The following is a 20,984-nucleotide window of genomic DNA, read 5'->3' as shown; positions in this document are numbered from 1 at the left end:
GGTGCACAATTCTGCTCAGGGCGAATATAATTCTGGCACGAGATTGTGGAAGTTGAATCTGTGCAGTTTATTCAGATCAGCATAGAATTATTAATTAGGTAAATAAATACTGACAAGTGTTTGGATCTGCATAGAGTGCTTTTTCATGGAATACATTTCTGCTGGGCACTAGTGAACAGCTAAAGTATGGAGCTGGAAATATGCCAGTGCTTTGCCTAAAGCGACACACCAGGTTCTTAATGTATATATTTGAATGGGAATATTTGTGCAAGAGATGCCAACAGAGGCATCTTCATGTCACTACTTGCGAATGCACATGAGATACTTTTCTTAATTTGCTTTTCAAAAAACATGTATTATATATTATGTTATTTTAGTGTGGTAATTGAGATGAGAGTTGCACAAGGTCAGGCCATGTGCCTGCCTGTTCCCAATTACGAAGATACAAACTACGAAATGTTCAGTGAACCGCCAGTGAAGCACTTAGGATCATATAGCCACCATTAAGAGTAGATATGTTATGTGATACAAGTAGGGCACAAAATAGTATAGACTTAAGTAGTTTACGTCCCAGGAGACATAGATAGGCTACACATGCAACAGACACGAAGAACATACACCAGGCACGAAGAACACTAACATGATTGAGAGAAAATCGAAGTGCCGCCATTAAGCAAACCAAAACAAGCATGTCTTCATACTGCATCCAGACAGAAATTGATTAGCACACGGTTTTCCAGGCCTCACAAAGCCCAGACAGTAGCACAACACCAAGGTCAGTGCGTCGAAGGGAGGGTTGCCCAAGAAGCTGAAACTGCACCAGATAACGTTTCCAGAGCACAAAGCATACAATTATACGGTTAATTAGTTTCAATTGGTAGCAGTGAGAAATACACACATCCTTGAATACCAGGTGCCGGTAGCTACCATGCCAATTGATCCTGTAACAAATTAACATGCAGCACCCCGAATGGCCAACGAAGGAAAAGCACATACATGTAGAACAGTAGGAAATCCCAATAAATGGGCAAAATCATTTTAGCATAGTGGTCTCTCACCATGTGATTGAAACAATGGTTATTCATTGAAGCCCCAATTAGATAGTGCACCTGTCACTTTCCTAGCATGTCCAGACACTGAGACAACATCCCCAAGGCCACGTACAGGCTGGTAGATGGACCTTAAGCATGGGAATGAGATGGGAATATTATTTTTACTAGATCATAGCGTTTCACCCACTTCCTCTTCCCCACCATGTTACTTGCCGCTTAAGTGTCCAAGGTCAGATGAGCAAATGACTGGCCAATCAAATTATGTTTTTCTATTAACTATTGTAGTAGAGTGCCAACCAGTAGTAAGCTAGATTGAAATGTATCGTTTGTAGAAGGCTTCACCAAGAAGGAGTTAGCAGTTCCAAAAGAAACCAATAGTAAATGGTCTGCGTATAGATGACTGTATGCTTTATACTCTACCAACAAATCAAGTTAGAGAGTAGCGGTTTTTTTATTATGCCTACTAACATGACAACAGTTAAGATGATTTCCTTGTTTAAAACCTTGTTGTTCTGAATGCCATTTTGAGATTTTCTTTTGTACGTTCTCTCAGCAGCAGTCTGTTTTCGAATAAAGCTGGGTTTCTACATGCACTTGGAGTTAATCTGTCATTGAGTTCTGAATTTTTATTGGTATTGCCTACAGCTCATATGATTTCAATTTTGTGGTGAGCTGTTTCTTGGAGATGTTCTGTTTTATGTAGCACCTGTGCCCCGATGCAGTTAAGTCTGCCGAGTCCCTCCTACCAGTGCTATATCAATACTGTGAGGGTCTAGGAGTAAGAGACGGACACCAAGGTGGAATGTTCATTTGTAAAAACTTTTATTATAAAGTAAAATGGGGGATTTGGAGTAAACCTAACTAGCCCTACCTCTAAGAGGGGTTCTTTGCCTCAACAAAACTAGCTAATGAAACTATCGGTGTAAGAAAGTCCGAAGTAAGGTTTGCCATCCTGTGTCCAAAACCTACTCTGTCACTCACAAGCTAAACTAAGTATAATGTGCAAAGGGAGAATGGGGTTCATTATGAGTTGGGCGGTAAGGGATACCGGGCACCGGTAAGGAGACCGGTGCCGGTAATCCCTTACCGCCCAATTCCGAGGTCCCTTAGCGGGAACCGTAAAGGACATGTGCTCTGACCACACGTCCTTTACGGGTCCCGCTAAGGGACCAGGGCACTAATAACGGGCCTGCTATTTGCGGGCCCGTTATTAGCGCCTTCCCCATTACCATTGAGCCCTATGGGGGCTCAAATGGGAATGGGGAATGGTTGGTTGAATAGGGACTTACCGAGTCCGCACAGGTCAGAATGTCCCGGTAAGTCCCCATTCAACCAGACCGGTGCCGACCCGGTATTGGAGGCAGCCATGGCGCAAATAGCGCCATGGCTACCGCCAATCTCGGAATGAGGGCCAATGTCTTTTGACTGCCGACCTGCAGCCCGAACTTGTCAGCCAAACACAAAAGATCCAAAGGCTGTATAAAATCAAACAAAGGTTCCACAAGACTCAAGGGGTTATCTTCCTTTCACATTGTCTTTCTATCACATGAAAACAAGTGAAGCTTCCATAAAGGCCCAAGGATTTGAGTCGCTTTCTTCAGGGCCACTATCTCTGTGCCTCTAATAATCAACCTTGTATGGAGGGGATTGCTTTCCCTTCCTTAGCACCCCTTCCTTGGTTTACTGTCCTGACAAGGATGGAACTCCCTCTTCTCACTCACCCACAGCCTTGGTTTACTCTCCTGCCAAGGATGGAACTCCCTCTTCTCATTCACCCACAGCCTTGGTTTACTCTCCTACCAAGGTCTTTGGGTGTCTCTTAAATATGTAAGCTTTGTATTTATGATTTATATCTCTTGTGGGTCCCTCACCCCCTTCACTTGATTACTCTTCCAGTTCGCTTCTTCTTACGACCACAATGCTGGCTCACTCAACTGCCAATTTAATACTCCGCCTTGTATGGAGGGGATCTGTGTCCCTTCTTTAGCACCCCTTTCTTTATTTATTCTACTGCAAACGAGGGTACTCGTTCTTCTCATTCACCCACAGTCTTGGTTTACTCTCCTGCCAAGGTCTTTGGGTGTCCCTTAAATATTCAAGCTTTGCATTTATGACTTGGGGTAAATGTATCTCTTTTCGGTCCCAGACCCTCTTCACTTGATTACTCTACCAGTTCTTGTCTTCTTGCGACCACAACCTTGATTCTGTAAAGGCTTCATGAAGTAATACACAGACAACAGGCTTCAAGCTCAAACAAAATATATTTATTAACTTAAATGTCAGGATGGTTAAAGGCCTAACTTGCCTTCTGCTAAGGTGGGATTTCCCTTCCTGAACAACACTAAGGAAAGTCTGAGTCAAAGAGGGTTCAACTTAAAAGTCTGTCTGTGTCCAAAACCTATCCTTGCTCTAACAACTAAAGCTAACCAATGTGTAGGGATATCAAAGTTAAAAGAAATAGTGTTCAACTTAAAGTTGTGTGGTCCTTCCAACTCGTAGCTTTCTTTCTTAAGCATAAGAATGTTCCATGAAAAAGCCTCAAGATTACCTTTCTCCAGTTCAATGTGATACAATTGATAATCAGTCTTTGGGGTTACCTTCCAAGGTTTTAAGTAACACAATTCAAAACCAAAGGCCTCAACATTCCTTCTCAAGACAAGTGTAGTACCTTACACCTCAGTGTTCCCTCCCCCAAGGCTCCAACTTCACCACTTATACTTGCTTCACACTTTTCAAAAAGTCTTTAAAAAAAATCAAGGTCCACCTAACAGTCTCCCTGCCTTACCTCGATGGTTCATTTGCAATTGTTTCATTGGACTGTTTCACAGTGTGCTTATCTTTCATCATTCAGGGCTCTCTGGTCTAGGCGCAGTTGTTAGACAGCACAGTCCACCCATCACTGGTTGGGCAACCAGGATCCCTTTTTTCCTCAGCCCACACAGGTTTCTTGGCACTTACTCCTGTGCACCAAGTCACTTTCACTTAGTTCTTTTTATTGGCCTCTTGGCTTTATGTGTATTCTTGCACTCCTTTGGCATCTGCGTGTTAGCCTCGTGGCTCTGACAACACGTGCCACATACCTCTTGCCAATCTGTGGCCTTGCCGCGCTGCTTTAATTCATAAAGGTTCACTGTTTTGCTTCCTTCAGCCTTTAATATGCTTAACTTCAAGGTTTGAGTTAAATCATTGTGCAACATGCATTCAATAGTGTTTACTTTCAGCATGCACTTACGTTGTAAATTTTAACTTTCCATTTAGTTCGATATTCAATATGCATTTGTTTGCTTAAATACTAAGTTTCCATTTAGTTCGATGTTCAATATACATTTGCTTACTGAAATGCTAAGTTTCCATTTGTTCGGTATTCAATATGCATTTATTTGCTTACTTTCATAGACCGTTATTCACTTGCGGTCCCATAAAAGCGTCCCTGGGCCTTGAGTGCCCTGCCAACACTCACCGGCCTTCTGTGTTTCTTCACGCTGGTTTCTTCTACTTCCTCTTGGCTTAGGAATCTGGAAAATCCACTAGTGCGAGCCGCGCTTGCCTGCTGTAGGTTTCTCTCGACACGCCAGCACTTCCAAGGCTTCTTCCCAGACGAAGGCGGCGTCCACTCTGCTCCAGGTTCATTAGCAGCTCGTGCTGCTCGATCTGCGTTGTGGAGGATCCCTGACCTGTGGCAAATACACACCCACTTGTTTCAGGGTCCCACAAGTTGTCTGGGATAACTGCCAACATCCTGGCTCCTTCTCCGGTCCCACGACAGCTGACTCCTGCTGGTCTTCCTGTTGCTCTCTTCCTTGCTTGGCTGGTCTCCCTTTATACACCTGTAGCCCATTGACAGGGTGCAGGTGTGAATGGTTGATTAGCCCTGCCTGACCATAATTAAAGGGACATGCCCGACCCTCAGAGCTCTTTGTAGGCATCTTCCTCATCCCAGTACTAAAGTGGTGAAAGGGAGTAGTCTTTATTACTCTTAGTTGCCTCTTGTTCATCCCAGTACAGTCAAGTGTCACATGTGGGGCAATGATGGGAGCTAGCTTATAACTCCTCATAAAGTTCGGGGAGGGTTAGGTTGGTCGTCAATAGGGAAAGGAGGATACCATGTCTCACCCAAGGGCAACCCACTCCCAATCCTCAAGGACCCTCCACCCAGATGATCCTTCCTCACTTCTCCAACCCCAAGGGTCAGGATCCAAGAGAGATGGCCTTTCCCCCGCCACCTGCGTAGAGGATCCAAGGGGAGTAGGAGTGAAGATACCCTCAGGTTTCTCACAATTCTCTCTCCTGCCAAGGTCTGTGAAACTTCCTTGCATTCACAAAGCTTCTGTTCCCTCTTATCATGGGTCGGGGTTCATTCCCCCAGTATGGGTTCCAGACCCCTTTCACTTGTATATTCTCCCATTTCTCTTTTTCTATAATCCACAGCCCTGGTTTACTCTCCCACAAATGGCTGTGGATGTTGGTGTTTGAATGGGCAAAGTTTGTATTTTTTGGTAATTTGTTGTTTAACTTTCAAAACTGGATCTGAGACCACCTTTACATGGTTATTCTGCCATTTCAATGTCACATGTCTCTTGCCTCTTGCCCCTTGCCCCTTGCCCCCTCTGTTTCTCCCCAACCTTGGGATCAGCCACCTGGTTACCTGTAGGGTCTGGACCGTGCCTCTCTAGTTGCTTTTATATATATATATATATATATATATATATATATATATATATATATATATATATATATATATATATATATATATATATAAAATCAGTTGTACTACCACCTGCAATTAAATACATCCATGTATAAGTGTGTAAATAATTTCATGTATAAGTGTCTAGACATATTAAGAATCCAACCACAGCAGAAAAATATTTGTAAACTGTATTTTGCATGAATTCGAAAGAACTGTTCTTTTAAGAGTCACTATTTTAAGAGATGATATGATCACATGTTAACTGTTTTTTAATACCTTGAATGCTCTCCTGAAGCACATAATCCTTGACTGTTTATCTGAAAAGAAAGGGAATGATCATGTGTTCTACTTAAAATGCATAATGCACAATTCCTATGCCTATCTTAAGCATCTACAGAGTGACACTGTGTATTCGTTGCAGTGTTATAAGGCACCTGCTGGGAGCACAGTCACTTTCTAGTGCCTCCTAAGCAAACGGAATGGGTACAGGCTTCTGGTCATTCACAGGCTTTGAAAACAGTCAGATCTGTTGGGTGCACAAGCAGGGAAACATGGAGAAGAAAGAGCAAGAGGAACACAAATCAGTAAGTGCGGGAGAAAGTATAGCAACAAAAAATAAAGTAATACGTGCTAAGGCGCTGGACACAAAAGTGCCTTCCTGAGGCAGAGTTAGTCAGTGGGTTAGGTGAAACAAAGGTCAACATCAGCCAGAGTTTTCAGTCTCGTAAATCCTGCTTCCTTCTGGAGATTCGTTGACAGGATGGGCTACTTTGATGGATACCTGCTTAGTCTCTGGGTTTAACCCGGAGACTCAGGGTTTTTACGCTCTTCTCCAGGTCTTCGGGGAAGAACGTCAGTTCTCCGGGTTTTCGAGGGACTACAGATGGCCTACCGCAAGGCACTTCCGTGCTGACGGAAAGGAAAGCTGCCGATCAGGTTTCTGGTCCATTTCCAGACTTGCTAATGGGGTGCATTGTTTTTAGTCACGCCCCCACTGCGCCGAACATTATCAATAACTTCTACTCCTACGCCTCAAGGGGCAGCGCAGCGGCCACACCCCTCGGGCAAGTACTTGGACCATTAGCCAATATTCAGCCAGATTACAGTCTAATTGCAAAAACTAATGAAGACACCCCCAGCTCTCAGGGTGTGGCCGGCTCCCCTTTGGAATGTTTGGGCTCTAAAAAGGGTGTTAATGAAGGCGAGAGCGGCAAATGAGAGAACGGCTCTGCAGAATAATAAAGGCCAAACAACTCGACAGAAAACTGCAGCTATTTAATTTACAAAAAACTATATTGCCTGTTTATGGCTTCCTCAGTTGCTTAGTCTTAACTTCACAATCATTTCAATCAACCTTGCAGATTGTGAATGGTTGAACTGGGCCCAGGTGAAATTGTGTACCTTTTTAAGATGAGAGATTTGTACCGTGACTAATATTAAAAGTGGGGATAAATAGAGCGTTTTCATGCCACACAAAAACGCTTTGTTAGGTGGGACACAGAAGAGCTGCAATTGAACTCCCTTGAAAAATGTCCCTGGCCCAGTGATGTCATAAATATTTTTTTATATGTAATCATAAGTTATGCCTTATAAGGATGCCATTCATATGTTTCTTCATGCAAGATTTTATTTTGACTTTTGCACATTTTGTGACAGAATGCGCTCTTGCCAGCGGGTTTTCGACAAAAAGACCAAACAACGAAAGAAGGGTCAGCATCCTTCGACCGAGAGCGGCTGCTGGCGTATTTGGAAAAAGAGGCTTTGGAACAGAAAGACCGAGAAGACGTGGTGCCCTTCACTGGCGAGAAGAAAGGTACCCAGCCTAATCTAAGCATATAGTATTGAACACAATTGATTTGCAGATAATTGGGAAAGAATAAGCACATGTGCTGGCCAATAATTTATTGAATGTAAACATCCTTGGTGAGGTGTTGTTAAAATTGATAGCAGAATCTGGTGAGGAAGCCCAGCTGTCTCCAGCTAAAGTCAGACACTAACAACGGTAAAAAAAGACTTGCATTTGTCCCTAAATGTCATCATTGTGCAACTCCGCCAACCATAGACTCTGCCTCCATGGCGTGCCTGACTAAGGCCCTTCGTCCTTTTAGCCCATGGGGCCCTTTTAAATCTGCCACTGAGCGAGACGTCCCATTCTGTGAATACCGCGAGTGGAGGCCTCCCCAGAAGCCTCTCTGTCACATTCGCATGACCTCGCCTCCAGCAAGGACAAGCACCCTGCATCATCCAACACAGACCAAGGCGCGCTGTTTACAGGCAGCATAGGACCCAAACTAGGGCCCGTGCCAATATCAATAGGCGTTTGCCTTGGTTCTGTTTGTCTCGTACCGCCTTGCTACCCATCGACACGCCATATTATATTACACAGTGCAAGCGAACCTCATGAGGAAATGTTGATGGCGTCTCACCCAGCCCATACATCTACGTTTTGGGTCAGCTTGTCTGTAGATCACTGCAGATTGCCCTCCAAACTTCTTACTCGCATGGCTCCCCGTTGGTGCGCACGCGCACACACACACACACACACACACACACCAGAGAGCAGCAACGCCAGCGTGGAGCAGGTGACGCGGACTGGAAGAGGAAGGCGGTCAGCTGTGAGATCGGAGCGGTGGGCGACGCAGGACTTAATTCCTACGTCCAGGAAGTTCGAGGCAAGTTGAAACATTGTTCGGCATTAGGAGCCGAGCTAAGAGGGTTCCAGCGGTGCAGACAGCAAGGGGGACAAGCACCACAACCAAGGAGGAGCAGAGGTGATTGAGGGCCCGCCGTTAAATTGAAACCTCATACGGCATTTGGGAGCCGCTCTAAGAGGCCTTCAACGGCGGGCTGCTGGACTCGCACAGCAATGTAAGCAGTGCCGGGGCGCAAAACTCGCTGTGCCTTTGTAGCGCAGTGGCCAGCGCTTCAGTCTCATAATACGAGGGTCGGGAGTTCGATCCTCACAGAGGGCAGTGTGTGTGGAGTTCGAGCCTCGCAGTGGGCAGTGTGGTTAAAGGAAGGGGGCAGAGCGGACTCCAGGCAAATATTTTGGAGCAGGCCTCCGGGTAGCGACCGGACTCAGTGCAGGACAATAACACGTGGATCGAGCCACACTTCGTCAGAGAGGAACGGAAATGGAAGCACAAGGAAAGAAGGGGCTGGAAGAACAGCAGAAGGATGATCTCGAGGCATTCCTAGCAATGGCTCGGATGGCTGGGGACAGATACGGCACAAATTGTATGCAGCAGATGGCTTCACAGATGGGGCAGAAGTGGCCGGGCGCAGCCAGGGGTTCGGATCACCTCTCTTGTTTCCACCAATGCCGGTTGAGGAGGCGTGGGTGGAGGTACACTCCGAGGAGGGAGAGTTCCAGGACACGGAGGAGCTTCCGGAAGAGGAAGAACCAGTTGGCAAGAGAAAAAGGGTTATGACGAAGAAGGCCAAGGACAGCCAGCAGCAGGCAGCAGCGGCACGAAAGCAGAAAGCCACCCCCAAGCGGAAGGGGAGGGCGCAGGAAGTTGCAGCCACATGGGCGCCTTTGCCTGCTGAGGCTCCAAAGAAGACGGGAGGTCCTTGCGGCTACCTGTAGCCAAACAGGCGGTAGTAGCGGAGGGTCCTACCACCTTGGAGATGGTTAAAGGTAGGTTCATGGAATGTATGAAAGCATGGGGAACAGGAGCAAATGGTCAGATGCTTTGTAACAATAATAATGCCTTTAACCAAGTGGGTAGGGGGGCTGAAGCAATTCACCAGCAAGGGGAAAGCATGGTTTTACAGCAAGGGGGGCTAGTGGAGAGTCGGCCTGTTTTGGGGTTGAGGCCTGGGCAGAGTGGTGGAACGGGGCAAGGGCCACAAGGGGCAACCCCCTCAGTTGCACCTCAGCTCAGGGGAATGCCATGGTGGGGGGCACAGGCTACTTCACAAGGGTCTAGCGGGACATGGGCTAATAATGTCCGGATACCGGGGGTGTTGGATGGCCAGACAGATGCGGCAGGGGGGGCTCCCAGCGCAATTCAGGGGCAGGAGGTGGCTAGCAATGCCACAGTATACGGGAGGCCCATGCCAGGATTTTCACCGGCAAGAGTGACGATAAATTCCCTGGCTTGGCACATCCCTCTGGCATACAAAGAGCAGGTATGGAGGAAAGAGTTTCTGGATATTTTGGAGTTGGTAGGAATGGAACCCGTGGGGCAGGGGTTCAGTGAACCAACGGAAAGGGAAAAGGAGAAGGAGAGAGAAAGGCCTAAGGTTGAGCTCACTATTCATAATTGGTTGAAGGCTTTCCGGGTGTATGCCACCATCATGTTGGACAAGTTCCCACAGGACGGGGTGGCAATGATTGCATACAAGCAATATATTCATGAACAGTATTTAAAACATGGGGGCGATGCATGGATCAATTATGACAGGGGTTTTAGGCTCAAGATGCAGGTATGGCCAGCAATGACCTGGGATGAAGTGGATGTGGGTGGATACATAGATAAAATGGTACCACCTAGGCCAGTGGGCGGGAAGGTTCCAGGCGAAAGACCAGCTCAGGGCAGGGGCAGGGGGTCCTACTCCAGGGGGAGGGGGTCCTTTCGTGGGAACTCCTCCTGGAACAACCGTTCCAGCTACCAGGGGGAGTTACCGGAATGCTGGTTGTTTGCAGAGGGGAAGTGCACCTATGGAAATGCGTGCAGGTTCAAACACGCTAAGCGCTCAAGCTCAGTGGGCACAGCTCCTCAAGCAGAGAGGGAAAGGCAAACGGCAGCACAAAAAACAAAGATTAAAAGACAATTACCAACGCCAATATGTTTACAAGCCATGGTTCCATTTCTGAATGCATATCGTGAGAAGGGGGATGCAAAAATGTTGTGGGAAGGATTCAGGTGGGGTTTTAAGATTCCTTTCAACGGGCACATTGGGCCAAGGGAGGCTTGCAATTTGAAGTCAGCCTTTTCAATGCCCGATGTTCTGGCGCTGAAGGTCGGGAAGGAATTACAATTGGGGAGGGTGGCTGGCCCATTCGCCTCGCCTCCACTGGAAAACTTGGTAGTGTCTCCTCTGGGTCTGGTGCCCAAGAGGGAGGCCGGACAGTACAGGTTGATTCAGCACTTGTCTTTTCTGGTGGGAGAGTCAGTTAATGATGGCATTGCGGAGGAGCAATGCAGGGTTCACTGTGCATCATTTGACGAGGCGGTGGAATTGGTTAAAGCCATGGGGGGAGCCCTCATGGGGAAGGCAGACATAGAGTCAGCATTTCGCTTGTTACCAATACATAAGGGCAGATATCATTTGCTAGGTTTCAAGGTTCTTCATGAGTACTTTTATGACAAATGTTTACCGATGGGGTGTGCAATTTCATGTTCGTATTTTAAAAAGTTCAGCCGCTTCCTTGAATTTTCAGTAAGACAAAAGTCCAAGGTCGGGGGGATACTCCACTGTCTCGATGATTTCCTGTTTATTGGGAGAAAAGGAACACAGGACTGTGAGGTACTCATGGGGGTATTTCAGGGGCCAATGAAAGAATTTGGGGTCCCACTTGCCAAGGGGAAGACAGTGAGTCCAGTTACCACATTGGTGTTTTTGGGAAATGAAATTGACTCGGGGGCCGGGGAATGCAGGTTGCCAAAAGACAAAGTGGTGAAATTGAAAGAGGTAATTGCAGCAATGTTGGGCAAGGAAAAAGCGACGCTGAGGGAGCTTCAGTCCTTGGCGGGCAATCTGAATTTTGCAGGCAAGGAGATCCCAGCAGGAAAAGCGTTTGCAAGAAGTGTCCAGCTAAAAACTGTGGGTTTACAGCATGCTGGGCAGGATGTGCGCCTGGGGACCGAGGTCAAAGAGGATCTTAAAATGTGGAATACATTTTTGGACAATTTTAATGGGGTGTTGCTGTGGAGAGAGGACTTGGGGCATGGCAGTAGCAGGAAGCTGGTTACCGACTCTTCAGGCACACTCGGGTTCGGCACCATTTTGGAAGGGAGATGGTACGGGCAAGCATGGCCGGCATCATGGCAGATAGGGGGGATCACAAGGGACATTACGGTGTTAGAATTGTTCCCAATAGTGGTGGCATTCAAGCTCTGGCCCGAGCAGCTGCAGGACAAGAAGGTGATGGTCTGGTCGGACAATCTGGCAGTAGTTCAGATTATCAACCAGGGCACAAGCTGGAATGGCAGGGCGCTGAGGCTACTCAGGGAACTCACAAGGAGCTTGCTGCAGCTGAATGCTGAGGTCAGGGCATGGCATATCCCCGGGGTGAATAATGTTGCTGCTGTTTGTCTTTCTCGTTTGCAGTGGGAAAAATTTTGGGAAAACCATCCAGAGGCGAACACGAGGATGACACCCTTCAAGACACAATGGTGGGGCTTAGTTGGGGAGATCTGAGCACGCTGATCAACGCTGCACTGGCACCTGACACAGTGCGAAGATATAGAGGGTGCTGGGAACGATTTTTAGCCTTTCAGAACAGCACCTTGCCTGAGAGTGAAAAGGAAAGGCCCGTGTGGGCCTTTGTGGGATGGTGTTGGCAGCAAGGAAGGTCCAGATCTTGGGTTGTTTATCATTTGGCAGCTATTGCACATTTCTACAAATTGGGGGGCAGGCCCGATCCCACGAAGGAGCATTACATTGTCATGGCCATGAAGGGTTGGGCCAAGCAGGTGCAAACCAAGCCTGATGAAAGGCGGCCCATAGATGTTGGTAAATTGCATGAGATAATCAGGAGCCTGACAGGGGTGTGTAGGGACGAGTATGAAAGAGCATTGTTTGCACCAGCCTTCTCACTGGCGTTTTTTGGGGCTCTTAGGGTAAGCAAATGGGTTCCTGCCAACAAGAAAGGTAAAGGTCTGGGTTTTCTAAGGATGTGCGATGTATGGGTAAAGGGCGAGCAGGTGTACTTATTTCTGAGGAAATCCAAGATGGACCAAACAGGGAAGGGCAGAACTATCACGCTAGGGGGTACACAGGCCAGCCCGGTTCGTCCAGTGGGCTGCGTAGTAACGTATTTGAAGTGGAGGATCCACACGGAAGACGGGGAGCCTTTTCTAATGCATGGTGATTGGTCAGCATGGAGCCTTTTTCAATTTAAAAGAGTGATGGACATGACACTGGTGAAGGCAGGATTTTCAATGGGGGTCTACGGGACGCATTCCTTCAGGATAGGGGCTGCCACGTCAGCAGCAGGGATGGCTTGGAAGCAGAGGCAATCAACCAGATTGGGGGTTGGAGGTCTGGTTGTTTTAAAAGGTATATCAGGCCAGAAAAAATGTAGTATTGACGGTTCCCCTCCCTATCTCCTCTCAGTAGCATCGACAAAAGGAAGGCGACGGTCCGTCTGGGTGGTGGGCCATTAGTTTGTGTCAAGGGCTGGGGCAAGCTGGACGCCCAAACAAGAGGAGTCGACCGCCGGGGAGTACCGGGTGCAATGGCATGGAGTGCCAGGTATGAAGTGGGCACAGCTACGAGGGCACATGCGCAGACTTCTGAGTAAACAGCGGAGGCCCGATGTGTTGGTGGTGCACCTCGGTGGCAATGACCTGGCGAGTCTAGGGAGGGGGATCCTGCTGAGGGAAATGATGTCTTCTTTACAGGAGTTATCAGCTGAAATGGGGGAGACCGAGTTCGTGTGATCAGAAATCATTCTGAGGCATGAATGGAGGGGTGCCGAGAGTCATGCAGCCGTGGAGAATTCAAGAAGGAAGTTGAATTGGGCGCTGGCAAAATTTTGCAAAGGAGGGGGCTTTCAACATATCAGACATGGGTTGATCAACCTCAAAAACACGGAGTATTGCTAAACCGGAAGGGGCTTCGCCCATTCTGGACAGCGCCTCCTGGGAGCCTAAATGGTGGGGTTGCCTGGCAGTAGCAATTGGGGCTCAGCTTCCCCCCAACAAACGACGCTCCCCCAGTCCGCAAGTACCTGCAGGGGCAGGCGGTTCTCAGACTCGAAGGTCTTGGGGGAGTTGGGCCTGCAATGGACATGGATAAAAAGGGGGAAGCAGGACAAGGAGCAGTCGCTACATCTTTGGAACTATTTTCAATATCTGTTTGTGGTTGTATATATATGAAAATAAATCTGCGGCCTTGTTACGCCAAACCAAAGGAAAATGTCTCATTCAGCACCTTACTAGAGGGGAAAGGAAAGGGGTTGGCAAGAATGAGAAATGGGTGATACACATATCCTAACTAATGGACAAATGCCCAGGTTATGAAGGTGACGAATGGAGACCTGCAGGAAAATGGAGGAGGCACCCCGATAACCGGGGCAGGGGCCTTCCTCCTTCCGCTCTCTCATTCCCCCCCTCCACAGGGGCAGGAGAGAGGACGGCAAGAGGCAAAAAAGAGCACCAAAGCGCTGCAAAAGCCTGCGAAGGGCAACAAAGGAAAGGGGAGGAGCTGGGGCTTTATAATCGGCAGAGGAGCACTTGCAACTCTTCCAGCAGCCGTGCGCCCGTCAATCAGGAGTGGATTTCGTTTCCCACCCTCCCACCCTACAGCTGTGGCAGAGCCCGGACGTCGTTGTCGCAGGATGACCAGGCGGCGTTGTGGCGACAAATGATAAGAGAAAGACTCTGAATGAGCCATTGCTAAACCGGAAGGGGCTTTGCCCATTCTGGACAGCGCCTCCTGGGAGCCTAAATGGCGGGGGTGTCTGGCGGTAGCAATAGGGACTCAGCTTCCCCCCAGCAAACGGCGCTCCCCCAGTCCGCAAGTACCTGCAGGGGCAGGCGGTTCTCAGACTCGAAGGTCTTGGGGGAGTTGGGCCTGCAATGGCGCTACATCTTTGGAACTATTTTCAATATCTGTTTGCTGTGGTTGTATATATGTGAAAATAAATCTGCGGCCTTGTTACGCCAAACCAAAGGAAAATGTCTCATTCAGCACCTTACTGGAGGGGAAGGAAAAGGGGCTGTCAAGAATGAGAAATGGGTGATACATATGGCCTAACTAATGGACAAATGCCCAGGTTATTTAATTTCAATAGGGTGCCTGCCTCCCCTTCTCCCACCACACTAGCTCGGGGAAGACCATGAAAGACTCCCCCGAGCTAGCGTGGCAGCTAATGGCGCCCGGGTGGTCACCCCGGTGGCCCTGCCCTTAGTCCCACCCTGCACACCCACCTGCTACATATTGCACAGACAGAGAGCACGTGGCTGTACTGCCCTTCCTTTTCCCAGGTCAGTCCTCTTTCGAAATGTTCTCTCCTTGTGTCTAATATTCATCCAGTGCGTGCGCTTGAATTGCTATATAATATCCAGTGTTTGTTTTCAAACGCAGCTGGTGTAATTTTAGGGGTGAACAGGGGTGTTTGTCCCCCCAATTTTCATGGCACACCGTTTTGTCCCCATTCATTTGGCTGGGGCACCTTTTCTTCAGATGTCATGGCCCCCTCCCCCCAACATTTTCAGCAAAGTTACTCCACTGCAAGTATCTTTTTTTAACTGGTGTTTGCTTTTCTTCGTAGGACACTTTGACCCTTCGTGGAGCCAGGCTTGCTTCTAGCCACATTGGCAGTCATCCATTCAATCTGTGCTTCAAGAGTTAATGTGCCATTTATGTATGTGGAGGATGCGTGTGCAGCGCTGTATGAAGACGGCCTGCACTTACTATTACATGTATGGTTCATGTGTTACACTATTTATAGGGACATGCCTGCACTTAGGCACATCGCATGAACCTCTGATTAAATTGCTCTCTATCAGTGTCCGTGTTTTTCATAAGTTCATGGCTTTAGCAACCCCTCTGTTCCCCCCCCACTACACTACCAAAAGCAACCTCCCTTTGTAGACACTTATGATTCAGAAAGCAGTGGCAAATGGATCCTGCCAGCGTCTGGGCTGCCTTTGTGACTCTTTCATTATGTGACGTGTTCAAACAGCAGGGATTTAAGTGGGCCTGGCTAGCCAGGGCTGAGCCCAGGCAGTCTCCCAAAACCCTGATCTGCTGGGACGACTCAGAGTCGAGCCCGTGCCCTGCCGGTGACTAGCCATTGTCATTGCACTGTGCTGTTACTTAGGTGGTAGAATTCTTTTGCTTCACTCATAGAATTGCTTGACACATAACGCCCATAATGGAGCTGACGACGGAAAAATCAGCTCAAGATGGAGGAGGCAGCAGGGTAACCCCTGCGGGGTCATGCCGCCAGGATCTGGGACCCTCCCCTGGGGGTCAAAAGGCGAAGGGCGGAACGGCGCCAAAGGCCTAATGGCCCAAAAGCCCGCGAAGGGCTGAACAAAGGAAAAGGGGCGGGGCCATCAGGATATAAGCAGGCGGGACCGGGGTGCCAGGCCTCTCGCTCCTGCACTGGGACACGGCCGCCGCCTCGCAGGTGGAAGGAATTTCGTTTTTCTGGTACAAGGGCAACAATCCAAGGGGAACTGAGTAAATACAGACAGGCCAAATAAATAAAGGAAACAGCGTCAAGAATAGAGTTTTGAATTAGTTGAGCTCCCGTTTTATAAATGCAATCTAACATCACTGCAGAGCAAATGCATGGAGTAGAAACAGCAAGTCTGCAGACATTGCCCGCCGGAATTTCACTGGAATAATGGAAATAACTACCATGTTAGGTTCCTATGAGTACGTTGGGGAAGAGGCACAATTTGCAAATACACCAAATTTTGAGTGACGAATGTGTTTTAGGATTTCTATAGATTTAGAATACAGCTGATCGAACAAGTTGCACTGTTACAGGAATAGCAATTTCTCTGTCAAAGAAATGGACATGGCTGATTCGTTGCTAAGAGCCTAGTGTATGAATAACTAGTTTACCAGTTCTAAAGGGTTGCAGCCACAGCTGAGAATGCAGCATGGTAGGAATAATCAAGCAGCCTGGAGTCTGGGTAACTACAATAGAGCAGGGACAGTTGAAATATCCGCTTTTGATAAAGGCAACGTGGGGTTAGGCAGACATGTAGCACTCAGAGTGAGGTGGGGGACTAGCTATGCAACACACAGTCAGACTGAAATCAAAGCAGTCGAGTCATCAGTGGCAAGGCAGCCTACACGGAAGGAAGTGCTACCGAACAGGAAGTGTGGTTTTCATTTGAGTTGTACCATTGATTGCTCGTGGTTTGCCACGTGTTCCTTGTAAATGTTTTGGAAGGATGAGCAGGAATGGAGGTTTGTCCTTTGAGTACTTACATTCTGTGACTTTGTCGTCTGTTACACATCTGGCCAGTTTTCTTTTAGGGCTTCAGCATTGGCGCGCAACGCCGAATAATGCGTTTGCCAAGCCCTGGGGCAGTTTGGTTAGGCCACAACAAAGGTGATTATTTGCAGGTATGTTACAGCAACGCGCTAGTAGAAGGGGAATGTGAAGTGGTTTTGGCCTCCGGACCACGGCCCTGGGAGGAGTAGATAAGTGAAACGGATTGGTGAAGGTAATTTTTCGGTTTTGTTAAGGGTTGTGCGGTTGTAGGCTGCAGTTTCCTTGGTTTCAGGAAGCATGATTTGACAGCTAGGCATGCGAAACCAGGCGCCAAATTAATTATCATTCAGGGTACAGGGTTGTACAAATTGCAGGCTCCTCCAGATAACTTTCATATGAATATTATGTATGTTTTGACAATGGCGTCAGTACTCCGGTTAAGAGTGAGGGCATTGGGCATATAAGTGGTTGCGCAAGGGTGGCCGGGTGGCCTTTTGGGACAAGGCCGATGCAATTTAAAATGTGTGCACTATGATAACAAGGGAGTGGACACATGGCTCCAAATTAACGATTTGTTCAGGGTACAGGTGGTTCAAATTACAGCGCGCTACAGAGAAGGTTCGAAAGGAGAGATAGGCACGATTGCAATCGGTGGTAGTGCACCTGGTGCGGGTGAGGCAAGGGTGCCTGGTGGGAAAGGCCGATACAATTAAAATTACCACACTGGATCACCACAGGAGGAGATGCCAAACGTTACAGTTTGTGGAGCAGCTTCAATGGTTGGGTCCGGGAGATAGTGCAAGGAAAGCAGCCCCCATGATTATGCACGGGTCAAGTCCACCTTAGTTGGCCGCCACGGTACGCAGGGCTTTCTGGAAACAGATTGGAGCTGCAACGAACAGACACGGAAGTCTGGTGGCATACATATAATGGGGATAGCCACCAAGCGGTGGCATGCGATTTCTCCAAAAACCTTGCTGGGGGACTGTCTTTTGTTTTGGGGGCTCACAGCCAGCTAATGCCTTGGTGTATGTTGATTGGAACGATCAGCACATATGGATGCATTTTAGAGTCATTGCGTTTGATGTTTCCACAGTGATCTGGGACTTCATGTCTCCGAGTGCACTCTTGTCCTTGAAACCATGTACTAGGTAGTGGGAGCCTAAGGGATGTAAAGCCCTCCGGAATGTACAGTAAAACTGAAATGATATTTAGGGGTGCCATTGTGTGGGCAGATTTGGGCATGGACATAAACAGACATTGCTTTGGCCGGTTTTAGATACCAAGCTGCATTACTCTGGGGAAAGTTGACTCATGCGAAGCCAGATGACAAGGTAGGACTGGGGGGTCATGTGGCCAACATTGCCAAAGCTGCGTTAGAAAGGGGGGCAAGTCATCTCATAAAGTAAAAGTTTTAGGCGATGCATTGGGGACATCGCTAGCATTGTACCTGGGGTCCTAGGTGTGAACAGGGCAGCAAGGCAAACTCAGCCTTTCAATCCTTCAAGGGGTCAATAAACGAGTAGAATGGGCTGGGTGACGGCTGGTAGATGGTAGTCTGGGTGTTGAAAATTGGTACGATGGATGGGAAGCGTTTGCCTACACATTGAATAGAAGAGAGGAAAGGGGCATGTTTTAGGAGTAAGAGGTTGGCCCAGCAGCTCGCGGTCATGAATGGCACTCCCCCAGGCCGTTAATACTCCCGTAGGGGCAGGCAAGCCACAGAGGAGCAAGGTAGGGGAGATGGGGCCGGCAGGACAAGTGCAAAGGAAAAGGGTGAGCCCCCCCCTTTTTGAAAGCCGGACGGCGAAGGTGGCTCTTTACTAAAGGGGAGAAGGACCCCACTAAGGAACACTACGTCTTGCTAGCCATGTGAGTCTGGGCTAGACAAACCATAGCAAAGCCAGACGAGAGGCGGCCAATCGATATTGGGAAATTGCACGGGTTGGTTAAATGTCTAGGTGCAGTGTGTAGTGAGGAGGCGGAGAGATTGCTCTTCACGGCCGCCTTCACAGTGGCGTTTTTTGGGGCTCTCAGGATCAGCGAATTGGTGCCGGAGAACAAAGCCGGCCAAGGGAATGGGTTCTTGCGCGTCAGGGACGTCCAAGTGGGAAGCGCTCAAGTCGTCATTTATGTAAGGAGATCAAAAACGGATCAGAAAGGAAGAGGGGCGGCGTTGACCTTACAGGCAATTCAGGCAAGCAGGGTTTGCCCGGGGGCGGCGGCGGCAAACTTTATGCAGCAGCGGCGGCCATCAGGGGCAGAGGCGCCATGGCTCATGCACAGGGATGGGTCCGCACTAAGCCGCTTTCAGTTCAGGAAAGTGATGGCGCTAGGTTTGGATAACATGGGCCTGGCAGGGGGCCGGTTTGGGACGCATTCAATTCGGATAGGGGCCGCCACCTCCGCGGTAGTCGGGGGGGGTTAGGGGCGGAGGACATCAAGAAGCTGGGGAGATGGTCTTCAGGATGTTATAAACGTTGTCAGACCAGAAAAAATGTAAAGATAACCATGGCGTTCCCTCCATTTCATTTCCCAGCTGTGCGCCAAAGGAAACTACGCACAGTGTGGGTAGTGGGGCATTCATTCATCTCAAGGGCAAAGGCGAGCTGGACTCAACAGCAAGAGGTCTTGACGGCTGGAGAGTTCAGGATCGAGTGGCACAGGGTGCCAGGGATGAAATGGGCGCAGCTGAAGGGGCAATTGCAAAAGCTGCTGAGTAGGCGGTGGAAGCCAGACGTGTTGGTGATACATTTAGGAGGAAATGACCTGACCAGCCTGGGGAGGGGGGTCTTGCTGAGAGACAGTACAAACTCACTGCAGGAGATATCGGCACAAGTGGGGGAAACAGAGATCATCTGGTCTGAGGTGATTCCCCGGGCACAATGGAGAGGGGCAGAGAGCCATTCAGCAGTAGTGAAATCAAGGAGGAAGCTGAACGGGGCCGTTGCCAAGTTCTGCAGGGGCAGAGGTTTCCATCAGATCAGACACGGCCTGATTGACGGGAAGACACCCGAGTACTTCTTGGCGGATGGGGTGCACCTGTCCGGAAAAGGAATGGAGCTCCTTCTCTGGAACATTTGTACCAAATTGCTGGAGCTGCGAGACGAATTGTGGAAAGGGGGAGCCACGGTGGGCGGGAACCCACCAGTTGGCGTGGCGGTGTTTGGGCAACCAAGCACAAATGATAGACTCCGGACGAGCCAGAAGGAAACGGAATGGGTCTTCGCTCTTCCGGACCAGCGCCTCTTGGGGGCCTAAACGGCGGGGGCGTCTGGTAGGGACAAATAAGGCTCAGCTTCCCCCAAAAACAAACGGCGCTCTCCCCACCCACGGACACCTGCACGGGCAGGATTGGAACAGGTACAATGGGGCGGGGGAGTTGGGGGCCTACTATACCAAGTATAGGGGGAAGCAAAGGAAATCCGGCAAGCAAGCGCCACACGGACAGAATGAAGTTCACAAATGTGTACAAATAATTCTGTTGTCATGGAAATAAAACTGCGGCCAAGTTTGCCATTTGAAATTCTGTGTACTGCCAATTTGTGGGGATAAGGAGTAATGCATTGGGGTGCATGCGCAAAGAATAATTGGCAGTAAAGGCAAATGGACGGCTGCAGGGGTTATGGAGCTGACGACGGAAAAATCAGCTCAAGATGGAGGAGGCAGCAGGGTAACCCCTGCGGGGTCATGCCGCCAGGACCTGGGACCCTCCCCTGGGGGTCAAAAGGCGAAGGGCGGAACGGCGCCAAAGACCTAATGGCCCAAAAGCCCGCGAAGGGCTGAACAAAGGAAAAGGGGCGGGGCCATCAGGATATAAGCAGGCGGGACCGGGGTGCCAGGCATCTCGCTCCTGCACTGGGACACGGCCGCCGCCTCGCAGGTGGAAGGAATTTCGTTTTCCACCCACCCACCCACGAAATACAAGCAAGGAGCAGGAGACCTGGGCGTTGCTGTCGCAGGACACCCAGGCCAGGATATGACAAGTTGGCGGTGTTTGGGCAACCAAGCACAAATGATAGACTCCGGACGAGCCAGAAGGAAACGGAATGGGTCTTCGCTCTTCCGGACCAGCGCCTCTTGGGGGCCTAAACGGCAGGGGCGTCTG

General features: G+C 49.0%; 1 protein-coding gene across 7 annotated transcripts in view; it reads left to right on the top strand.

Annotated features, from left to right (window-relative positions):
• The window catches only part of LOC138504370 (tropomodulin-2-like), a 462,370-nt gene that overhangs the window by 129,261 nt on the left and 312,125 nt on the right, over positions 1-20,984 (top strand). For all 7 annotated transcript variants that reach the window (XM_069624820.1, XM_069624821.1, XM_069624822.1 and 4 more), the window contains exon 3: positions 7,399-7,555. In XM_069624820.1, the coding sequence (XP_069480921.1) occupies positions 7,399-7,555 (157 nt within the window). The remainder of the gene's footprint in view (positions 1-7,398; positions 7,556-20,984) is intronic.

Source organism: Ambystoma mexicanum, chromosome 11, assembly GCF_040938575.1.
Source record: "Ambystoma mexicanum isolate Mex_15411 chromosome 11, UKY_AmexF1_1, whole genome shotgun sequence".
NCBI classification, from domain to species: domain Eukaryota; kingdom Metazoa; phylum Chordata; class Amphibia; order Caudata; family Ambystomatidae; genus Ambystoma; species Ambystoma mexicanum.
Note: the sequence above shows the minus strand (reverse complement) of the source record. Positions and strands in the feature narration are given on the sequence as shown.